Source organism: Vanellus vanellus, assembly GCF_965231255.1.
Source record: "Vanellus vanellus genome assembly, chromosome: 3".
In the NCBI taxonomy this organism is placed as follows: domain Eukaryota; kingdom Metazoa; phylum Chordata; class Aves; order Charadriiformes; family Charadriidae; genus Vanellus; species Vanellus vanellus.
The window spans coordinates 87215847-87240984 of NC_138907.1; the positions used below are offsets into that span (position 1 = coordinate 87215847).

General features: G+C 36.1%; 1 protein-coding gene across 1 annotated transcript in view; it reads left to right on the plus strand.

Annotated features, from left to right (window-relative positions):
* MAP3K7 (mitogen-activated protein kinase kinase kinase 7) overlaps positions 1-25138 on the plus strand; it is a 48773-nt gene that overhangs the window by 17377 nt on the left and 6258 nt on the right. The window contains exons 7-14 of the mRNA XM_082481301.1: positions 3020-3148; positions 5169-5299; positions 5708-5789; positions 6966-7117; positions 7753-7912; positions 10445-10525; positions 16917-16984; positions 22627-22735. Of these exons, the coding sequence (XP_082337427.1) occupies positions 3020-3148; positions 5169-5299; positions 5708-5789; positions 6966-7117; positions 7753-7912; positions 10445-10525; positions 16917-16984; positions 22627-22735 (912 nt within the window). The remainder of the gene's footprint in view (positions 1-3019; positions 3149-5168; positions 5300-5707; positions 5790-6965; positions 7118-7752; positions 7913-10444; positions 10526-16916; positions 16985-22626; positions 22736-25138) is intronic.

Genomic DNA, 25138 nt, shown 5'->3' on the forward strand with positions numbered 1-25138 from the left:
CTTTATTTGTGTCATTGCTGAGGTTTACATAAGAAGTACCTTTAGACAGCAGCTGTTTCTTATTTTATAAGCAAGTAAAACATAGCCAGAGGGCTATTCCCTCAGGATTGTGCCATTTCCAAGATTCTTAAGTCATTTCAAACTCTTCTGACATTTAAATACGCTGTCATTACTTTCACTCCCTATTGTGATCAGCTTTTATCTTTAGAATTTCTCTGTGTTTCTAAATTGAACATAATTGCTTTCATTTTCAGTCCCCCACTTTCTTGTAACTCCATCTTTGTCTGCTTTTTGTGTAATCTAGAAATTTGATGTGCTTCCTCTTTCCTACATACTGAGGAACTTGTTATTAACAGTTAATTTAGTTAAGTAGGAAAACAAGCTATTTCTTGGAGTGTAGCTGGGGAAGACTGATGACACTTGATAATTAGATAGGTATAATTGCTGCATCATTATCAGAAATAATCCAGTCAATATTAGATTGCAAATTGAAAACCTTTTAGCGAGTCAGTACCTTATATTGTCATTGCGATTAGCAGAGTGGTCTGGAGAAGTCCTCTTCCTGCTTTAGGAAGCAAGCGTCCTGGTTTTGATAGATTTGGCAAGTGCCTGTGTGCAGCAGTGGTTTCCCAGATTCTGGATCCGAGAGGCCTCTCTTACTGTCCTTATTCCAGAGAGAAGTAGCAAATTATATATATCCATGTACGTTTTCAGGAGCCACCTATGGAGCTTTTGTTTTGAAGGTACCTTTTCTTCTGCATATTGCTTAGAGTACTCACCCGAGGATGATCTGTTTCATTCTGGTACCTAAAAATTTTCCATTCTGTCACTTTATACTGAGGCATCTACTCTCTTTCTTTAACTCTAGCTAGGAATGCTTCTTTTCTTAACATTGGCTTACTGTTAAAATTGTAGAAATAAGAGACAATTATTTCTTTTAGAAATAATCAATTGGACAGTCTGTGTTAAAGCTGCATTTTTGAGTGAAAAATCTTAATCGAAACCAGATTCTGAAGTAAGTATATTTATAGTAGGGATATACAGTGTATAGCCTAATTCCTCTGGTGTATGAATTCAGCAAGGCAGAACAAAGAAACCTTGCATTGCAAATTTATTGTTGGACAGCAGCAAAAGCCTTCAGTTTACAGTTGGTTTTATGCACTTTTGTCTGAAAGCATTTACTGATAATGACACAAATCTTTGTACAAGTACCAAGGAAGGAAAGGAATCTAGTAGCTTCTATGATGCAGCATATCAAGTTACTCTTTGAACAGTTATTAAACTACTAAAATTATCATGTCAAATGTCAAAATTGTTAAAAATTTGTTTGCTTATGCTACTGCATCAGAATTCAACAATAGATTAAATGCTAATCTTATTTTAGTACTATTCTGGTACTAACATTTTTTAATGAAATGATACAGAACACTCACTTCTTTTGGACTCCCAGTTTTTGGAATTAGTCCAAGACTTCTCAGCCACAAAACAGAATTTCCTTGCTCAAACAGGAGAATAACACTACTTCCCTGTCATAGGCTGTGTTTCAGAGAAGTGCTGTGGCTGCATAGATAAAAGGGACTGTTTTGCTTCCCTTTGCAGTCTGCCATTGTTAACAGATACATTTTTGTCCAGCACCTTTGAAAAAAAGCTGACTGATAAAGCTGACTTTGCTATTCCCCTTCAGTAACTTTTAAACTCATTAGCCACATTCAGCTACTTTGATACAGGTGCAAAGAATCATAGAATCATTTAGATTGGAAAAGAAGTTTAAGATCAACTCCAACCGTTAGCCTAGCATTGCCAAGTCCGCCACTAAACCATGCCCCGAAGCACCGCATCCACATCTTTTAAATACCTCCAGGGATGGTGACTCAACCACTTCGAGTTTTGGAGATGCCATGTTCTTCACAAGTTTTGTAAAATCAGGAGCTGGGAAAAGTCCAGATTAGTGCCTTCACTTAGGACTCGTGGTTTGTGCTGCAGACAGTCTCTCTCTCTGCCTTGCAAACTGGCTGGTCTGCAAGAACCAGCCTGAGAACATGGTGCTTTCCTTGCACAGTTTGTCAGAGATATGGGGGCAGAGGGAGATGGCTTATAGGTAAAGCCTTTTGCCATTGGATGCTGTATGACGTGTATCCACATGAAACTAGACTTCTTTAATTCCACTGTTTATGAAATGATTTGTCTCAATTATGCTTTTTGATTATTCATTAACAAAAAAACCTCTTGGCCACTCGATGCCAATTTTGACCCTAGTTTGAAGACAGATGAGCAAATCTCTATGATTTATATTCCCACATTTGTTATGTCATTAGCCATTCACACTTCTTTTTAGTATTTGCATGAGTTGTGGTTACAGAGCATACATTCTTTGTTTGCAGTCTCTGAACATTCATTATTCTGTATCACCTACGTGTCTTCTGCACCTTTAACAGGCATCTTAGAAATATTGAACTTATGGTCAAAAAACTTTAAATAATGACATGACAAAGAGTAAGAATAATAAAGAGGGAGGAAATAAGATGGTGAGGAATTGAGGAATCTGCTGATTTGTTCATATGGTAACTAGTTCTGCTAAAGACCTGCAATTAATAAAGACCAATGGACGTGACAGAGATGTTATTGGCTGGCATATTGTGACTAACATGGAAGAAGTGAGTTGCAGAAGAATATCTAGAGGAAACAAGCATAGGCAGTTAAATCCTGAATGCAAGAGATCTTTGAAACTGAATAAATTGAGTTTTATATTATATAAGAAAACTGATGCATTTTGTCATTCCAGGATGACTCCAAGTGAAAAGGATTGATTTCCAGAGAAAGGCGATCTTAACGATCCTACTGTCAAATGGTTTCAGACTTAAGTTAGCGTGAATCAGCCAGCTTTGGAAAACTGGTTTTTCTCTGCAAAACAAATGTGAAGTGAAAGGAAGCATATAGAGCTATTTCTCAGCTAAAACTGTACTTCTTTTTAATGTGTTATATAGAAAAGAGACAAATTATATTGATGGCTTTCTTCCAGGTAGCAATTACAGTGAAAAATGTGACGTTTTCAGTTGGGGTATTATTCTCTGGGAGGTAATCACCCGTAGGAAACCTTTTGATGAGATTGGTGGTCCAGCTTTCCGCATAATGTGGGCAGTTCACAATGGTGAGTTAAAAATACTTTATTGCATTTGAAGTTGTGTATTTGACCTTTAAATTTGCTAAACACTCTTAACTGTGCAGCTTTAAATTACTACTTTTTTCCATTTTCTACTTCATTAAATATGCATTTTTGTCATAAAGACTTAAAAGTTAGACACTGCCACTTTGTGTCAGTGTTGGTTTTGTGTTACTTGGCTGGTACAGTGCTTGCATTTTCTGCTACATGTAACTACCACATGAACAAACAAGGGGAAAAAGGCATGTTCTTTTTGGTTTGACACTCCATTTTAAAAGTGATCTGAATCATGTGCTACAAAAAAAAAAACCAACCCCTCTGTCTGGAGGAATGACAATTTTGTTAGCCAAGTTGTATGTCTTTTTTTTTTTTTTTTTCTTTTTTTCTTTTCTCTAATTGGGCATCTACATTAAACGTGTGAGTTGAAGTAACTTGACCTGTCTTTAGAAATGTTAGAAACTATCAAACTCCTGCAGAAGCATTAAGACTTAAGAATGTTACTTTCGTTTTCATCTGTTTGGGGGTTTTTTGTTCTGCTGTTTGAATTGGTTTACCTTTATATCTAGGTACCTGCAGTCAAGGAGCTGAACTCTACTGTGCTAGGTATTATGCAGAACAGATTCACAGGAGCTTAGAATACAAACAGGAGACAATGGTTGGATTCAAATGGACAAAAGAAAGCAGTGGTACAACATAGGTCAGAATAATAGACTGTAGTATCTTCATGCTAGTGGTGTAACTTAATTTTAACAGTGTGTTTTTAGGTACCACCGCAAAGCACATTTTTAAGAAGAATAAAGTAATGATAGTGAAGTAGTTCAGTGAATGTCTGCAAAGAGTTTCTGCCATTTGTGAAAGACAGCATCAAAGAAAGCACAAACTTGTTTGGAAGACGTAATTAACAAACAAGCAATGAAAGCGGGTACTCGGCCTGAGTGTCATTGCTTCAGTACTAAATGATAAAAGCTTAAGGTGAGCACAGGCATCCTGTTCAATGAAGAAGAGAAAGGGGCAGACAGTGATAGGAAGGATGAGCATGATAGTCATAATAATGCACAAAGATGGACGTTTGCAAATGGCATCTTTGAAAGAAGAAAGAGATTCTCCATTTCATTTTTTCAAGGACACAAGTCATTGAGATTAGGAGTGATGAGTGCCTTGCATAAAAGCATTAACTGTAAAAGTAAGCGTTAATGTAATAGTCATAAATCAGAAAGCCTTGGTAAGGTGTGGGGGTATCCTTTAGGGGAAGACAAATTCCCTATCTGTCCCTACTTTTGCTTTATAAACTTCTCTCTTTTTTCTTTTTTTTTCCCCTCTTCTTGTCCTTTTTAGGAAGGAAGTGTTAGTGCGCTTCATGTCACTTGAAACCACTGTGAGATGGTTCATGTATTACTTGTTATGGTTGATGTGTTTTTAAATACTTTCTGCTTTCTATGCAAAATGTCACTACATCTCCTGTATGAAACACAAATGGATGTCCATTAATTGTACTCATTGTTGAAATAGTAAAAAGAGTAGAAACTTGAACCAAAACCAGCTGAATAGTTATACAACAGTTGAAGTACATACATAACTAAAAATGCATATAGGCCATGAAAAATTCACCCAAAATCGTACAGCATTAGGAATCAAAGGCTGTTACTACTTGCTTCCTAGTTTGATCTAGGGCATTATTCTTCCGAAAGTGGAAGCATATTCATTAGCCACTGTAATATGTTGTGTTTAGTCAGTGAGTGAATTTATTCAAACCACTACTGAAGGAAAAATTTAATTTTCTTTCTACTTGTTTATCTGTAATGTAACTGGTCTGTAGTGCAAAGGAACTTTTTTGGACAGTTTTTTGCTGGTAAGGGAGGAAATTAAGTACAGGCCAGTTCTTTCAAACTACAATTAACTATACATTTTCCTGTACTTATTTAGCAAAATACTGGAGATATTTCAGTTGCTGTGAGTCATCTTATAGTCTGTTTAACAAATTAAGGGTTTTTTCTAATTTCAATTGTAGGTACTCGGCCACCACTGATCAAAAACTTACCTAAACCAATTGAGAGTTTAATGACCCGTTGTTGGTCCAAGGATCCCTCACAACGACCATCCATGGAGGAAATTGTTAAAATAATGACACACTTGATGCGGGTATAGAATTTTATTTTAGTATCTTAACCATTTCTTAAGTTGGGAAATTGGATTATAAAAGGTACGCCTTTTATCACACTCTGAAGGCGGGCTTGCATGTTTTCTCTCTCCTCTCTTTATAAAAAATAATTAAATTATTACAGTAGAGAAGGGAAATAATTCCTCTCCTTATGGGAGAGGTATACTAACTCATAACAAGTTTGGGGAAATTAATAAAAATAGTCGTAGATGTATTTTAATGTGTTCTTAAAAATAGTATTTATTTATCTTCGAAATAAATTATTATAAACATTATGGTTTATACATTTATATTTATAAATATAAAATATTTTATGAGTTACTATTTAAATAATTTTAAAACAATTGTTGATTACTTTTTTAATCAAATCATTGCTGTTTTTTTCACAGTACTTTCCTGGAGCTGATGAACCTCTACAGTATCCTTGCCAGTATTCAGATGAAGGCCAAAGCAACTCTGCCACTAGTACAGGTACAGTTGTATAAATAAGAGAAAAGAACAGCAACATGAAATGGTGCAGATGGATTATAAAGCATGTTCTCGTATTGATTTTTGAACTCAAATTGGGAAAGGTAACCTTTCCAAAAATCTTAAGCATTGGCAGGAATCTACTTTTTTTCTCGAGACCTCATACCACATCACATTCAGTATTCTCAGCCAAATGGTTTTGCCTAAGTGTGCCTTTAATGGAGAACAAGTATATAATAAAGCTGTCTCCAAATGTCTAGGTTTAAGGTCTTCTCCTTTTTTCCCCATAATATTGCTAGCAATTGGCACTCTTTCACTTATATGTAATGTTTAGGAGATGGCATTTTTCAGTTTTTGACTATTCTTGAAATGTGCACCTGCTTTCAGTTATGACTCCGCAATTCAAGCGTGTAGTTGTTTTATGTTAAGATGCAGTAAATACAGTAATCTAAGTTAAGTGCAAGGAAACCACTAGAAAGGTGAATGGAGCAAAATGTGGGCTAGGGCTTCAGGTAGTCTTGCCCTCAGAGAAATCATTTTAATAATAGAAAATAAAGATCATTCAGTCTTCTCGCTTTTTAGAACACAGTTTTCCCACTTCAGTTGTTTTTAATCTTAGGTGTCTTCACTTTCCACTGCTTGGTTAGTTTGTTTTCTGTCTCCAATCAAATTGCGGTTGTTTGGGATAAAGTTTCCTTGGCTACTTTGCAACTTAGTGACCTGTATATTACAAAATCTTTTCAGCTGTAGCATTGTACTGACTTTACTAGCTGCTCTCCACCCCTTAGCTCGTGATTTTAAGATAAGATTTATCACTTTAAACTGTCAATATGTAGTCTGTTATTTTTCAGGTATTTGTGCTCCTCTATGCTTAAATGATGGACTTTGTGAATGAGGTTGCTGGTTGTGTTGTTAATGTAACATCTACCCCAACAATTTCAGGGCAACCTAAAGATTGCCTATCATCATAGTACTTACTTGTGTATTCTGTATTTTTCACTGCTTTTACTTTTTACACTAGTGGATCTTTTGCAATCTTGCAGCTTGCCTTTCATTAAAAGTTTTTTTAAGTGTTGCTTTAAAGCAAAGTTAGGCTTCTCAGAATGTTCAAGGGAGGAGATGCGCTTCAGTATTTTTGGTGGAAATTCTCAAATGTTTTTCCTTGTTATTGATTTCTAGGTTCGTTCATGGACATCACTTCTACAAACACAAGTAACAAGAGTGATGCTAACATGGAACCAAGTGACTTCCAAGGAGCTTCTACCAATGACACTATTAAACGTTTAGAGTCAAAATTGGCGCAGCAAATGAAAAATGCAGCCAAGCAGCCGGTAAGCCAATGCCTACAATTTTGAACCATAAATGGACAAAGCTGAAAAAAAGTGTTGTAACTGCTACAAAACATTAGTGTCTTCTTTCAAAATTAGTACAAATTTGAAGCAAGTTAGTTAGAGGAAAAGAACATGAAAGAGAATAGAAAAATATTGAATCATTCCAAAAAGGTAAACTGGAAGGCTCTAATAAGATCTCCAATGAATTAAAAAATTAGTTTATTTTATGTAAAGGGATTCATTAGGTTAAAAGAAATTTATATTTGAAAATTGCTGCCTTAATTTAGAACCAAAATATTAGTGTCACATGAAAGGATTAAACATTTATGTGAATTTTGAAAATACTATGTTTTATTTCAAGTAGGATTTATAAGATTCTCTTGTGACAATATTGGCCTAATTCAATTTTTTTTTATCTGCATAAAATCAGATTCTTTTGAAAGTTACAGATATCTGGTTCTTGTATGCCAATAATAGCTAAGTTATTACCATTTATTGAATTATAAATTTTAAATCTTGTCACTTTTTAAATGCACATTATAGAAATATATTTTAACCTACATATGGTGCATATCATGGAGGGGCTTCTGCAGAAGTTTTTCTTTTTCTTTTTAAAAATGTGACTGTTGAAACAGGGTGATCCTGGCCGTTTGAGTTTACCCCCATCTCGTGGGAGCAGTGTGGAGAGCTTGTCAGATGTTCGCGCACGACCACAGTCAGCCCTTGTTTCAGGAGAAGCCAAAAGGATGAGTGCTGACATGTCTGAAATTGAAGCAAGAATAGCTTCCATCACAGGTAAAATTAAAGGATGTTTGGGGGATAGGCTAAGGAATTTAAAGGAAGGAAAGGAGGAAGGAAGATGTAAAACATGCATAGTCTTACAAAAGGTTAATAGCATTAGCCATATGAAAATCCTTTAACTTTTCATGTAGTCTTTATTGTCCTTTATTAATTGTGGGGAGAAAATGGCTTCATTTGCAGTTGAGTATTTTAATTAGGTACTTTTTCAGTTGTGGAAGAGATTACTTTTGTTTAATTAGATTTTTACCTTTTTAAAAAATCATTGAGACTTGTAAGTATCAGTCCTATTCCAAATGCATAACTTTCTCCTTTGCATCTGAAATAATGTTATTCCATCTCCACTAGCATAATTATTTCTAAAATAACATTTCCTTCAAGGTTATTCCTATAATATTTTGAAATTAAGATGTGGGTTTAAAGTTCAGCATGTTCTCAAATAAGTTTTAAAATCCACTTCGACATATTTCAGAAAGAGAAACAAATTTTAATCATTGGATTAACAAAGCATTGGTATCTTTTGTTTAAGAAAAAAAAAAAATGCTGCAGGTGTTTTGCCAGGTTTGCTTCAGGTAGCTATAAATTGTTGCGTCTAAACATTGAATCCTTGAGTGAATTGGAATTTATGTGTAAGTATAAATACATAATTTTATCGTGAAAGCTATCTTTATTCTTCCCAGAAGAGTGAATTAATAAAAATGTCTGTACTTAGCAAACACTTTCTTGTCTCTTTTCTTCATCAAAGATATTGTTTGTTAATCCATGCAAACTTCAAGTGTTGTTTCATATGTAAAGCTTTTTTTGTTATGGTATATAACCACAGATTTAAATAATCAGACAAAATTACTTTGATTAGTCCAGGGCTATTTAGCTGTTCTAGTATTTTTCTATCAATCTGAAAATTAGGATAATCAACTAGGTGTAATTAACAAGCAAATATGCATCATATTCTGGCTTTCTTGTGCACCATGAGTATTTTATTTTCGTTTGTCTTTGTATTATGATTACTACAGGATCTTGTTTTACTAAATATTGAAGCCTTATTTCAAGATTTGTCTTTTGTATTGTCAGTCTTTGACTGGATGATTGTGTAGCACATCTCACTCTGAATATCTCTAAAGGTTTCCTAACACAGAAGGCAGCTGTGTACTTACCTGATAATAACAACATGCTGGTTTTATTTTAAAATATGTCAGGACTCACTTTGGTCACTGACACTCTGAAGTCAATGTAAGTTTTTGACATTAGTGGAGATAACCTGGCCCTCCTTTGTGTGAGTTTTTAATTTTCCTGGTTTGTCTTCCTTACGTACATTGCTCTGAATAGCAATTATTATTTCAGAATATTCCAAGATTTTTTTTCTCGTTGTTATGACTATAGGGTTTCTTTTTCTTGAAACAAAAGTATGTATTGAACATACTAGTTCTTTTGTGGGTTTGGGGTTTTTTTTAAGAAATCAGTTCAGGCAGTAGTGACCTACAAGAAATCAGGTCAAACCCATCTGACCATAACTTTTTCAAAAATAACTGAAACAGCACTGTATTGGTTTTGCTTTGTTGGGGTTTTTTTTTGATCTTGTTAACTGTGTGACAGAAATAATATGCTGTAAACCTGAAAAAAAAAATGTGTGGCTGGGTGAGAATTGGGCTGTTGTTAAGAGTAAATCAGGTCAAGAATTATTTAATTTTCTTGTTCCATCTATCGCTAGATTAAGTGTAAGAGTAAATCACATAACGCACATCACCATTACTTATTAAGTTTGAGATGGCTACGTTACAGTGTTTTACCTTTGGGAGATACATTCAGAATTTTCTTTAAATGGGAACTATTTATCTTAAACTACGCAAGTAGGAAAATAAAAATAAAAAAATTAGGATTAGATTTTATTCCAAAGTATATAATATTTCTTGAACACTGTTCAAAAATGAAACAGTTGGTAGTGATATCCAGTTTGCAAGACAAAAAATCTTCACTAATAGAACAAAAAAAAGGAAGGCAGGAATGATAATCAAATGTAGTAAGAGTAAGCATTTTTTCAGAGGCAGATGAGATTTCCTTTAAAAGGATGTGATTTAAAGAAACAGAAGTACCCAACTATTAATCTTGTTTATAAAATAATTTGTACCCAATGCTAAAGAGAAAATGTTATTCTAAGTTCAGGCAATCAAGAATTTATTCTGAATATATAGGTGATCTGAAATAGTTTAGTTTGTTCTTTGTTTGGATAATTACATTTGGTTTTCCCTTCCTTACTGCCATGCTGCTTTCTGTGTTTGACTTTTGTGTTGCTAACGATAACTAATTACACAGTGTTGTAATGACGGCTAGTTCTGCATTTTTTGCTTTTTAACAGTTGCTTTACTATGTGTAAGCATGAGTGGAAGGCAATGCAGTTTATTCTGCATGACACATTTTTGCATGAACTATAGTTTAACCAAGTTTATAAAAAATGCAATATTAGGAATTTAATAATTTTGCTATTGCCATTTTAGTGTTTTGCATGTGTATTGTATATGTGTATTTTTTCAGCCTATTCCAAGCCTAAACGAGGCCATCGTAAAACTGCTTCATTTGGCAACATTCTGGATGTCCCTGAGATCATCATACCAGGTATCGCAGACCAGGTGAACGGGTCAATTGGTTAAGATGCCGGAATAATGATCAGACTGCTAAAAATACTTCTTGCTCCAGTTGCTCTAGGACAGAACTAGAAATTATCCCCATAATGTCTCTGTGAAGAGGAGCATGATATTTTAGGACAAGCTTACTTTTATCAGTAAAGGATTCAATCTTCTAGTTCGATTTTCCTTTTATTGTTAAAGGATTTTTTCCTTTATGGTCTTGACGTTAAGAGTTGTCTTACAGAGCAAAACTGTATATGCAGTCTTTTATTACAATACCTCATTTGGTGAAAAACGGACCTAAGTTGAAAAATTCCTATCTAAGTAACTATCTTGCCCTGATCTTTGTTGTGTTTGAGCACCCATTTTTAATCTAATCAAATATCAGTACAACAAAAAAATTACATTATGTACAGAACTTCAAATCCGTGTGATACTTGTGATTAAAAACAATTAACGCGTAATCTATGTAATTCTTATATTTGACTACACTTTTCTAGACTTAAAATGTGTCTGCATGAGGTATTTCTGTTGTGTTTAAATTAATGCAAACTAAAATTATTAGGAGAGGCTTCTGACAGGAAGAAAATCAGTATAATCAGGCACCATAGCTGGTAATTTCAGTTGGGACTTCAATGGATAATTCTCATCTATCCCAAATCTATATTTAGTTAGCAGCATATCATTTTCCTTTCCCATTCCTTTTTTTGCGATCAAAGTGGATTTCTCTCTTTCATTTCATACTTAAAGCCTAAAAATAAGTATAATCAATCCCCAAACTGTGATAGGTATACCATTAGCGGTATGCAAGTTACTTCAGAATGAGTTGTCAGAGGCCGGAGATGTAAGTAACGGTATCTACTGCTAATCCAGAGATCCGTTAAAGACTGTGGACCCCCTACTCTAAATTTGTGTCATTTGAGGAAGTTTCCTTGTAAATCTTGACATTGTTTGGTTACTTTAAAATTGAATGCAAAAGATAACTGTGTACAAAAGTTTCTTTCAAATAACTTTATTGAGGTTTACATATAAAAATACAGGCTGTCAAAAAGTAGATTCCAAAGAACAATAGCACTACCCATGAAAAGAAAACCTATTTGGCATTGAGGCTAACAAATCAGCAAGGAAGTTTACTAGTGTAGCTTTCCACTGTGATTTTTCGAATGGTCCTGGCCTGCCATGATGTAAATGAAACCCTGAGAGAGCAAGGAAAGAGAAGGTGAAGAGATCTGTCAAGTTTTGCAGCGTCAGCATGTGATGAGAGCCTGGTAAATAAGATCTAGAAGCTAACTGAGTGTCTGTGCACACTGTCTGCATGTAACAGCACTGAGGCTTCCAAGAATCCAAGAATGAAGTTTTTAGAGAATAATTTAAAAGTCAGTGAAATAGAATGCCATGTCGTTTGCACCAAATAGATTGTACAGGTCTATTACTTTTACTTATTTAGGCAGAGGAAGTCAATTAGATATTTTTCACCTGGACTATTTTAATTGAACTTGACAGCGTGGGAACTCCAAGGTGAATTTGGAATAGATATGAGAGAAATAGCAACCTGTAGAAATGAAAGAAAGTATAAGATTGGAGTAAGCACATTAAAGAATTTTCTGAAAATTTACTCTTAAGGTATTTAGGTCATAAATAAGGGATAATGAAATTCACTGTTAATACTTTATCAGAAGTGACTATTCGTAAAGAGGAGGATTAGAGTATCCCATAGGGTGAATTTTGTGACTCCGGAAAAAAAAATTAGAAATAGGGTAAAATCCAGGGTCATGCACTGTTGGTCATAAACTAGCAACAATTTCTTTTAATAAGATGACAAAGGACCAGAGTAGATACATGCAGATTAATCCCAGGGAGTATAAGCCACAAATGTAATGCAGTTGTGAAAAGCTATGTGAAATCTTAGGGTTCATTTTCAGGAAAGATAAGGAAGCACTAACAGTATTTTACTGGCCCTTGCCGAGGTTTAATCGTGAATTCAACATACTATTCCAGGCAGCCATATAAAAGCAACATACGTGCACTCTGAAATAATAGCAGGAAGAGCTACGAGGATGCTATGGAGAGTATAAAGAAGAATCTGAAATCATGGCTTTCTTAGCCTGTAAAATAAAAGCTGAGAAATTAATAATTATTTTCTATAGAACGAATCTACAGCCAAAGACTAGGATGAGAGAACTACTTAAGCTAAAAGACAGTATTGGCATGCAGGGAAAGAGATACAAATTGTCTACAAATAAAAGTTTTGTATATTAAAAGTTTTCTAGTTGTCAGAATAGTTTTCCTGTAAGGATCACAAAGCCAGAAAAAGGTACATTAATCGTTACATGATAAGGATGTGACCATCTGCCCAGTAAAATTATATCCCTCTGTATACTAAAGCAGTTATTCAAAAGTACCTTGCTCAAGTTACTCTTTTAAAGACAATGTAACGGGACCTATTTCTTACCTTTTTCCTTTCCTTACTCTCTCAACAGAAGGCTTTCAGTTCTGGCCTCTTACCACTCTTTTCCTCTTCTTAGTTACACTTCCAAGACCCCCCAAAGTGGCACCTCCGTCTCGATCCCACGCCATTACATTCCTTAGCACTTCTGCCCCGTACCCAGCTCCTCCGAACTTCCCTGGGCACGTCCGTCGGTGGGGCGAGCAGCCCGTCTCCGTCCTCGGGGCAGCGCGGGTGCTGACCTGCTCTGCGCGGCTGCCTGAAGTTCTGCTGAGCACATGGTAAAGCAGCTGCTTCCCGGAGAGGGGAGGCACCACGCAGGCACGTTACCATGAGTCAGCTGCTTTGGGGCAGGGCTATTTTTGAATTATGAGTACTACAGCTGCTATCATTGGGGGTTTTCGTAATGTCTTGCCTCTGCTGCTTTTCATCCACGAACTGATTATGCTACCGAGGTGGTAAAATACAAATTTTTATCAGTTGAAGGCAAAATGCTGGCAGAAGTGGAAGCTCTTAATATATATCTGCTCTTATTTCTACATAAGTTTAAATAAGGGTGAATAGAACTTTTTCATGTAAGGTGCTATTTTGTGTTACTAGCTTACAAAAACTTAGAAACTGAAAAGTGGATGAACTGATTCCTTTTTTGTGTAACAACTTGGCAAATGAGTTTTCTGTGGTGGTATCCTGCAACCAGATAGTCAAGTGAAGTATCAATTTTTTTTTTTTTCCATTTATACTATATATAACATATAGTACAGATAATAAGCACCGACATTTTATTTATGTTTATGTATGAAAACAAAAACCCTAGTAAGTACAAAAAGCTTAAGTAGCTATATGTTTAAAGAAACAAACAAAAAAAAAATCTAAGTATAGTTTTTAATGTGATCAAGAAAAATAATCAGAACACCCTTTCAATACAAACCAGCATCTAGCAAATAAACCTTCAAGTACAGCCTTTTCTTCACTGGCAACGTTAGACATCTCATGCATATAGCGTAAGTGCATTTGGCTTTGTAATTTTGTAATCTGAAACTGTGCTACAGCGTTAAGATTTTTGTAGCATTGACACTGCATACATGATTACTCAGGATAGACACATTTGGTTGAGTGTCTTTAGAAAGTGGATAGGAATTATAGATGCTTTAGGTCTGTAATTTTTCCATCTACTTTTAAAACCAATATAAGCCAGAAATCCCACCCTTGTCACCCCGCATCACTTCATTCTTCTGGAGTACAGACCAATGTTTTAACGTCTTTAAAATGTCTTCTAGCACTGTGATGCTCACTGATCAGCCTGCACTGTGAGAGAGGTCTGGGTCTAGTAAGTGTGTAAGGAAGAGAGACTGCTGTATGCAAGTAAGAAAGTGTAAAAGGAGACGCAAGTATGTGCTAAAGGGCAGGGAGAAGAGTTCATAGCTGGTCTGGATATTTGAGGGGGCGGGGGTGGTGGTGATCAAAAGCCTTAATAAGATGTAGAACTTGTTTTTGCTGAAGTATGTGTGGCAGCACATGACGAAAGTTTCCTGTTCCTTTAATATGTCATTTTAGAAAATAAACAACAGTATGTGAAACTTTTTTTTTTTTAAGGTCAGGAAGTATGTTTGTGAGGTTTGATTATTTTTTTTAAATCCTAGAATCCTGTAAACCACTGAAATCCTGATGTAGTGCATCAAGTTCCTGTATATTAACTTCTGTGCATTTACAAATCTCTTAGTTTTTATAATGAGAAAAAAATAGTTTTAAATGGATGTAGAGGTAAGAACAAGATCAAAACTGTAAGAGGAAAGCATAGAGAAATAGCAGTGATCATTTCAAAAAGAGATTATATGCCGTATACTATATTTTTCTATTGAAATTTGTCTTGAATCTGGAGCAATAAGTATTTGTTGATTTGTAGTCTGTTTCTGCTTTGTCTAAGCTACTTGCCAGATGTCTGCAGTAGTTACACTAATTAAAATGGCATTGCCTGGTAGAGCTTGCTCTTCCCTCATGCTACTAACTTGAAGATATTTCATTTAAAGGTGTTCACTTATTACAACACAGTAGTTTTGGCCCCTCTTTCTCCCCCAAAGGCGTTTTCTTTTCTTTCTTGCACCCCACCCTGATTATTTTAACATTTTGGCAGCCATGTTCTAATATTTCAGCAACACATGTGCCGGGTTCTTTAAATTCACAAATGTTGCTAATCTGAAATGAGAATTTCAGATATTTTTGCAAGCCTATTTCAGCTGAGCTAATTTTACAACAGTGCTGTTGAATGAAATGTGCACATAATTTTGTATCGGTCGTGGGTGGATCACCCATATCTTGAATATTGAGATGAGCTGTGTCAGCCAGATGAAGTATCCACAGCACAGAATTCTATGAAATGTATAATCGGGTTTGTTAAATGATTAGGTAGTGAAAAAGTTCACTGCAAATGAACAAGTTCAGAAATTTTGATGAAGATTTGTCATTCACACGGTCTCTAATATTGAAGTATTAAGTATAATGTAGCCATTGTTGCTTAGGTATGTATATACTTTCCCTGAATTTCAGAAGCAAAAGATCAAGACCACAGAAAAGTTGCAATTCAAATTCGTTTGTAGTCAGAGCAAAGAATATGTTCCCATTCTAGAATCCTTCTTGATTTTCTTATACGCTTTTTTTCTCATAGTACTTTTTATAAATTTTAGACTACAAAATGTCATGACAAAGTGGTAAAGTGACATTGACAAGTTTGTATTGCTGTATTGTGATAGTGTGTTCCTACATGTCATAGTACCTACATTTAAAAATTTGAAGACTGATAGCATTAAATGTATTGATTACTATTAAATAGTCTTACAGTTTTGTAGTAACTGTTGCAAATCAAACCACCTGTCAAGACAGGCTGTGGAGTCATATGGAAATGACACCGAAAGAGAAGTATCTAAAAGGTTAAAAATGTGACGGCTGCCTGTTGCAGGGCTCTGAGCGCGCTGGGCTGGCTGTTGGGCGCAGGGCCGGTGGGCGAGGGGCTGCGGCGGCTGCGGGACGTGTTTCGGATGCTCCCCTCCAGTCGAAAAGTTGCGTAACGCGGAGCGAAGAGCAAGAATTTTGAGCATTGTCAGCTGTTACGCGGGACGTTTTGGTGTTTCCTTTTGGACAGCTGACCTGCTCTCCAGAGACAATATAAACAATCGCCGTAATAAAAATCAAAGTAGGCAGGGAGATTCCGTTGCATAATCTCCTTTTATTTTTAAGGAGACTTCGTTTCCTGGAAATGCCTTTGATTGCGTGTCAGTGTTAAAATTTAAACTGTTTTATGTAGCTGTCACTGGTGGATAATTGCTAACAGGTGGAAGGAGAAGAGGAAAAGATTACAGCATTGTGCTCAGTAGGTTGATGGGGAGATGCGATTTAGCTGAACCGTCCCCTTTTCACACTTCTCAGAGCATGAGAATAGGACATAGTTTCGGTCATCTGAAGGAGACAAAGGCTAGAAGAAGCGCTCTCGCTTCTTAATTTTTGCGAGGGGAGCGGCAGGCGGGCAGAAGTCCTTGCTGTGTTCCTTGAGGACGCCAAAGAGCAACAGGTTAAAGCTGGCAGCCTGTTATCTTCGCGGTCTAGCTTTTAGAAATCCCCATAACGTAACGCACTTGAAATAGATGTCGTCATCAGCTCCTGCCCCGAGTACTAAGCCTGATCAAATACATGTGACAGAAGATGGTGGAGTAGAGTGCAGCAGCTATTCATGTGGTAGGAGTGGTTATTGTATTAGGGTATACTTTTTGTTGACAGGCCAGCATGTTTTGAGTTAAAATTCTGCAGCTGTCTCTCTCTCCCCCTCTCTCACTTTCTCTCTGTGGATTTGTACAAATTCCAAGCTCCTCTGCAACAGTTGCACCCTTCTTATTTTGTTCTGAATAGATTTCACTCCTTTGTTTTTGTTTTGTTTTTTTCCCAGCAGGAAACGGACAGCAGAGGCGCAGATCCATTCAAGATCTTAGTGTTGCTGGGACAGAGTCCAGTCAGGTAACGTCTTTCTCGTCTCATCTTTGTGTTTCAGTAAAGTCAACACCGAATCGGTACAGGGAAACTGGTCTGGAAATCTTCACCTTTGATGCTTTCGTAGAAGTGATGTGGAAGCTTGTGTCGTTTGTATCGCATTTAAATGAGATTCCATGAGGGTAATCTATGAATGAGCTCTAGATGAGAAGTGTTTTCTGTATAGCTCATGCAGCATTTATCGTTCTTATGTACACATAGTTTTTGTGTACCACTTAATTTGGCCGAGGGAAGATGTTATGCAGGAAAGCCTTTTCACCTCTCTATATGTAGAAAACAATAGTAATTACTACTTGTGATTGTCTGAAGCAATTATACATGCATTAGGCTCACTTTTTGCATAAAAATAAAAAACGTGCATCAGTATTATAAGTGTATTTAGTATCAGTCTCTGAACCCTGAATAGTAACTTACAGTAGTATCTCTCCATTTCTTGTGAAAGGTTTACAGGAGGGTGCTGTCACAAAGAATTGTTTCAAAAATACTATTTCAATAAAATATTTTATAACATAACTTCTTATCTGGTATTGTAAGTGCCATGGTAACAGACACAGTGATATGCTACATAAAATTGAAATTAAACTAAGAATCTGTTAGATGTGACAAGTACGGCAAATGCTTCATTCCGACGTGTGTGTTCGTATTTTTAATTGCATCGTTGTCTGTTTCAGTAATTCACAGAGGTTATTTGATTATTAGTGTGAATTGGCAATTTTGAGATCCCTGCTATTATTTAGATGTAGGAAACTGGAGGCTAGCATATTTCTCAGGTTAATCAGGTTTCCATATTAAACAACCTACTGCAGTAATCTAAAATAGGTGGTAATTTTGGGAGTGTGTAGTTATCAGGGAGGTCAATATTTGGTCCTTCTTTAATTCCATGGTGTGTGATAGCCACAGAAACCTCATCAATCCCCCAGGTATTATTAGTAGAATTTACTATGTACATCTATCAGAAAATAACAAATTAATCTTAAAGACATTTTACTGTCTCCAGATAACACAAGTCTGTTAGGAAGAAACGAATCTGCAAAATTTAGTGAAGAAATAGATTAGCCTATTCAGTTAATTGTAGGGCTAAAATTATGCAAGACTTGGGGAAAAAAAGTTAAGGGCCCGTACATCAGTTACACCAAATTGCACTGACTGATGTATGAATATATTTAATTATAGCTTTTTTTATTTAAAATTTTTCATTCTCTTCATTTTAATGAATGGTCAATATTTAAAAGTATAACATTTCAGCATTTACTTCATATCTTAATAACTATTATAATAATCTTTCTTTGAAAGCTGTTCAACTGCTTGTATGGGTGTTCTAGCTAAACCATCCTTGTGACCAGGAGGATACAGAAGTCTTTTTTGTTTACCTCACCAGTTTCTGATGACTGTCTGTAGAAGTACCAGAATCACATTTTACTTTCTTGCTTATTGGAAATCTAAGTGGAAGAATTATAATTCTCTGCTGCTATCTTGCACTTTTTGGAAACGTTATGATAAAATCTGGAAAACATAGTATTTTAACAGGCATGAAAAATGCACTGTGGAAGAAATTTTTGCACTGTCCATATAAATGAATAATGAATTTTCTTCCCGTTTTTGATGTGAGAAGCGATTGAAAGGTCTGCTGAAACTAATGGTAACTTTTGACACACATATGTTTGTATATTTAAAAAAAAAAACTCAGAAAGCGATGAAGAAAGCAATCACAATGTAATTATGGCAAAAGACTTAAGATTACTCTTTATGGGTTTCTGTAGCTCTGGACCTCACTGTCTTGAATTTTTATTAAAAATTTTGAGCTGTTATCCGTACAAGCAATCTGCCTGCCAAAGCAGAAAAAAAACATCTGTAACTAGCATAGCTCTGGTCAGTTTATGATACCTCCCCTTATGCACTATACCATATATAGGTTATCCTTTCTAATGTGAAAATCCCCTTCCCCCGCCTCTCTTCATTGCAAACATCCTTCTTCCCCACATTCCATTCTCTCTTACACCCACCCTGCGGCGCAGCCTTCTTCACCGAGCCGCCACGGCACTGCGTGCCTCCACTCCCACACCCAGCCCTTGTAAGTCCTTATCCCACTCAAAATTGAAGGATTGCCACGGTGCTGCCTTTTTTTTTTTTTTTTTTAAGTGTTTGACTGGCACACTAAAACTGATCAGAAATCTTTTTATTAAACATGTTTTTCTTGAAAATTGCCGCCATGTCAACAGAAAACGATTGTTATGACTTTTTTTAATCATGTTTTTCCAATTCAGAATGGCATTTTTGTTAGGGTGGAGAAAAGCACTGGACTTGATGATAATAATAAATACCCCAAAGTTTGAGATGCCTACCTGAAAGGGTAGACAAGACTCTCTTCTCCCTGCTTAACTGCTGGTCTGTTTTAGTTGGACCTTCTTGTATTTTTTATGATTGTATATTTTATTTCTGTGTACTGTTAGAAGAGTTTTTTTGTGCGGTTTGTATGGCCGATAATTACTATTTTTGTGTTGTGAAGACACTTAAGGCATTTTCCAGTATCGCTCTTGCTGATGTTATCAACAGCAGACAATAATAGTGCTGTGCAGATGATTTTACTACTCTACTGACCCTTTTACATCAGCAGTTTAGATAGGAGAATATGCTAAGCCAAAAGTTTTCCGTCATTGGATCAGTTGTTGGAGTGGTTTGGTGTTGAGAACATGTGTTTAGTCCAATTTTTCAGATTTCTCTAGTGCCTGGTGACCTTAGACTGGACCATACTCCGAGTGACATGAGCAGCACTGATGCAACCCTCTTTCTACGGCCAAATGCGGCATTTTCATTTGTTTCCATCCATATACTGTGATGCTCTATTCATTTTTCCACATGCATTTTTTTTTTTTTGCACCGAGTTGTTTCTTCTGCCTTTCCATTTCCCTGTACATGCATTTTAAAATATGTATTGTGCCATCTGTCCAGCACTACTGCTCTTGCCTAAACACCTTTGTACCACAAAAACAGATGTGCAGGCTCTGATCTGCAGCTGTAAAAACTTTCAGGGGCTTGAAGGAACACAGGGAACCTGCTACTTACACTGGATAGAGTCTTTACAGAATTTGGTATTTTAAACAGATACTGAGAAACATGTTTGGCATAATCATTCAAGAACTGCAGGTTGTTATCAGTTGCCTAATAAGGTATCCATGTCCTTGCCTGTGTGTCTTTTATTGCGTTGGTTGTTTTGGTACATCATCTTTCACAGTGCTAATGTAATATCAAAACTACCTCTTTTAAACCTTTTTTTTTTTTTTTTTTTTTTAAATAACTGTTGCTGGGCCTTCGTAGCTCTTGAAGTTTACTTTGAAGTGGAAAAAAATTAATATATTAAAGAAAACCATTTGCTGTATTGAGCAGTCGGGGAGCAAGGTCAGAATGTACGTGCCCACACGCATGCAAGCTAAGTGTGATAATTTGAGGGATCTGATATTACACAGTTGAATCATTCTGTCCATGAGATTGTGAAATTTGTCACAGATACACATTATTTTTTTTCTCCCATTTCACAGTGAGATAAAATCCACAGATGAGGAAACAGGGCTAGTAATGATGACTTCTTTAAATTGGGTTGACCATTTAAATCAGACTTGAGGGGGACATTATTCCTTGGAGCATGCCAGCTTTTCAAGACTGCAAGTCTTTGAGACACGGAAGCTAAGAAGCTAACAATGCCGTGTGGGTTTGGCCACCTGGCAAAGATGATTTGAGAGTAACCTGATAACAAGTCTGTTGCATGTACTGAGCTACCTGGAGGAACCAAGGATGAAAGGATACCTGTGAGAGGGTAGCAGAAATTGATGGCTGAAGAACAGTCACTGGCTTACCTCTCAGAGGGGCTGGTGTCCAGGAGGCCTAAAGCATCTCACTCAATACTCAAACGCTGTAATCTAACAGGTGTTCAGTTTTGGGAACTTCCCTTGGGCTTTGCAACGCCTTTTAGACATGCTTCAGATAAGAATCCCTCATTTCTAACTCTAGCAATTTTTTCTAAAGAATGTTATCAAGGAAATGCGGGTTTTTCCTGTTTTCCTGATAGATCAAAACAATCTGGTACAGCAAGCAACCTAGTACAGCATTGAGAAGTTGCTGTAGCTAGAGTACTTCTCAGGTGCCCTTTGCTGTCAGCTGTAGATGCTCAACAAATCTCTCTTTGTTTAAAGGACTTACACGCTGTGAAAAGTGCTTGCTCCGTCTTCTGACCTTTCACAGCAGCAAAGTGTATTTATCATTCATGTCTGAGGACGCTGGCAGTACGCAGTACACTGGGCAACTTAACGTTGCTTAATGTCAACAAAGATTCCAACACAAAAGCTTGTTCAAAGTGTCTGGTGCCATCATCCTGAGAATACCATCCATTGGATTATTTCTACAATAGTTTATTGCCATGTTTCTGGCTACTAACACAAAACACTAAATGGTTAATAAAAAATACAGGAAATACAGGAGAAATGTAGTGCAGTTGAAATGATGGATATTTCAGTGTATAGAATCTTGTTACTCTTTGTATTGTTACTTGACTGAAATCTTGACTTTTAAAAATTTAATTAAGGTAGGATATTTGGAAATTAGAGTCATAAAGAAATACAGCTTCCAGGTAATGTATATTTAACTGCTTCTTTTGAAAAATAGGGACATTTAATTAGTCATTTCATGATGAATACATCATATTGAAAATAGTTGTATTTTAATAACATCTTTTCTTTTTACTTCATTTTCTTCCTGTGAAACTCGCTGAGGTTTAGTCTTAAGTCCTTTACTGAGTTAATTTTATGTCAGTGAGGGGGTATATGAAATACAACCATATCTATTGTACATAATAATTCTGAAAAAGAAGCTCAGTAGAATACTGAAGTCTGTATTATGTTTGTGTGCTTTGGTAAACAAAAGGATTGGAGAAGTCAAGCTGTATATAAAGAAACTTCCTACAGAATTTTGTTTAAGTTCTTAATTTGCTTTGTGAGAGAGAATGTACTCATTTTCTAATTGCTTTGCTTTGATTGATTGATCCTTTTTGATTAAACACTTTTTTCATGTTTTCTGAAGATGAATCACATAACCTCTGAGTTAACATAAGAACCATAAGAAAATTGTAGATTAATACACCACAGTCTAGTGCAGTTACTAAGATGCGTTCCTTTAGCTGAATGTGGTTCCACTCAGTGATTAAACATTGGAAGCAAACTTTACTTCTTCCTTATGTTATGGAGCTGCTAGATTTCACTGAATGGTGATGTGAAAATTACTAGACATAGTGTTGCGCTTTTATATAAAAGATCTTGAACGCATTGTTCAGCACTGCTTTTTATTATGCTGAATAGCCAAATTACATACATTTCTCTTTATACGGTAAGGATGGAGTAGAAATGGAGATGAAATTATCCCTGCAATGCATGTAAAGTTTATCAAACTATCTGGAGGGCTTTCAGGGCAAAAGCTTGAGGAGGAGAGTATTTGGGAGGATTATAAGTTCAGATTGCTTCACGTTTATTTTCCTTTTTAATAATGTTTTTTTAAATGAACCTTCAGAAAATCTTCTGTAAACTTTTCTTGTCATTTTATTTTGTTTTCTTTTATAATTTCAGGAGAGTAGAAACAGCAGTAGATCATCTAGTCCTAGTGTGAGAATGATCACTACCTCGGGACCAACCTCTGAAAAGCCAACTCGGAATCCATGGACACCTGATGATGCAGGTAATCCTTTGTTCATTAGTTTACTTTTTGCCTGTAAAACATGTAAAATATTTATTTGCTTAAGGTGTGGGGTGTGTGCCTAGACGTTAAAAAAATTAGGCAGTGAAAGTCACAGTCTGTTTTAGTTCTGCTTAAATTAAATCGTTACATTACTGCGTTGTTTTGCACACTGGCTTTAAGAACTTTTTTATAAAGACTATATTAAGTTACATAAACTTGTAAACGTTTTGCTTGTAAGAAAGTACCGCGCATATGCAGTGATAGTAGTATTTCATACAGATCTTTTAGCACCAGTTTTTGACTGTAGTGTGGTTTGGGGGAATTAGGGGAATAGACACTTTAGAGCATTTTAGTCTTGTGCATTTGTATTATAATGCACAGTTTAAAGCTTTCATTGCTCTGACTTCTGGAATGAAATGCTTGTAGGTGAGTATCCGCTGGAATATGTTAATTCTATTTTTTAGCCGTGTTGTAATTTTGCTTACGCAGAATGTACCCGTGCACAAAATCTTACTGTTTTAAAATGAACTAACGTAAGTGTATCTGCAGAAGTGTTGTAAATACTTGTACTGTAACATCACTGTTCTTTTGTTATGAAATAGGATTAAGAATGAACATAATTTAATAGTTTAATTCAATTTTAAAAGTCATAATGCACTCCATTATGAAAAGAACCAGTACTGGACTGTGTGAAAACAAGGAATCCCCACAAATTCCTTTTTAGAATATAAACAAGAATTACATTTTTGTTACCAAAATGTACGTGTTGAATCTTAAACTTAGTCTCAAGCTGGTACCTCATAGTGCCTCAAATTCTTAAACCTTTTTCTTGTGATCTGTTTCATCTTTGGCTGATCAGAATCTTTCATTCTTCTTGTAACCAACTGCAAAGTGGAAACTCACATGTGGACTGACTCTTGCACAAACATACATATATGCACACTTGTATTTTACCCAATATAAGGTGATTATGTAGGATGTGTACTTTTTTTTTTTTCCCCCCTGTTTTAGTGGGAGGGCAACATACTCTTAATATTTTGCTTCTGTGCTTTTTTTTCGTTCTGTCCATTGTCACTTTGCCTGATGACAGTCTGCACCTTGTCACTCATAATTTCCCAAAGCCTTTGCCCACTGCCACAGCCCACCCTGTGCCCTCTTTTGTGTGGTGTGGGTCCTGAGTTGCTTTAGGCAGCGGGCACTTACAGGAATTGCCACCTCACACAGAAGCAAGCTCTTACCCAATCAGTAGTTCATTGGGAACTGAAAGTTGCTGGTTATATACCAGTGCAAAGGCAGTTTGTCCTAAGTCTCTGGCCTTGAATGCAGCGCAGCACTAAAGCTAAAAATCTGGCCCGCAGAAATCCCTCACCTTATACTCAGGTAAATACAGAATATACCACATGTATGTTTTTTCTTCTTAGGTTTATGCAGTTCATGAACAAAAATTGTTTTAATTTCTAAAGATAAATAATTTCAGTTTCCTGTAAAAGAGGGTATGTTTTTAAGGTAATGAGGAAAAATGATAAAATGAGGACACAGATGAATCTGGTCAATCACAGGAGAAGTTACAGTTCTGTGACACAGTGATGAAATGCTCAGGAATGTAATCTGAAGTGTTTTGCATGTATTGTTGTATTTGAAACATTGCAATAATTCCTTTGCTTTAGCAGTATTCCATATATGGCAATAGTCTAATGTAGGAAAGGACTTTTTATATTGTTCTCATTTATACTGTGGTGATTAAGTCTCTGGTTTTAGGGTTGTCTTCTTTTTCTTTTTTTTTTTTTTTTTTTTTTTTACCACCTTCCAGTTTCCTTACAAGCATACACTTAACCACTTTTTCTCCATTCCCACTCTCTTATTTCTGTTTCCTTTTGAAGCTGCTCTTGGAGATAGCATAGTCTTTGAGGGCAACACCTTAGTTTCTCTACCACGACTACTCTGTGGCAGGTGCTTTTGGGGTATGGGTAAGCAGCCCCTTTTTTTTCCCACCTACCCTCCTCCATATAATCCTCTAGTAGCAATAATGCAGCTATAAAATCAGTAGTTTCTCCATGTGTCTTTACTCCTATGTCTCTTAAAGCTTAACAGTTACCTTGTGATCCCCAGATTGTGGGCTACCAAAAGATAGGATCCATAAGCATTCAGAAACATGTTAATCTGGAATGAAAGCACTAGAGAAATCCAGAGTAACTGCAGTTGTAAGAAGAGAGCAGCCAGGCCCAGGAGACAGATTGGTTATTGGGTTCCTTGCAAAGTATCTCTGCAGAGCAAAGAAGATTCCCTAGAGCATGTTGTGAGGAAGATACTTACAGACCTCACTGGGAGTAGGTTTCAAAACTGAGCAGGAGGCTGTGCTTATTTTATTTTGGCCCAGCTGGTTTGCACAGCTTCTAATTTTAA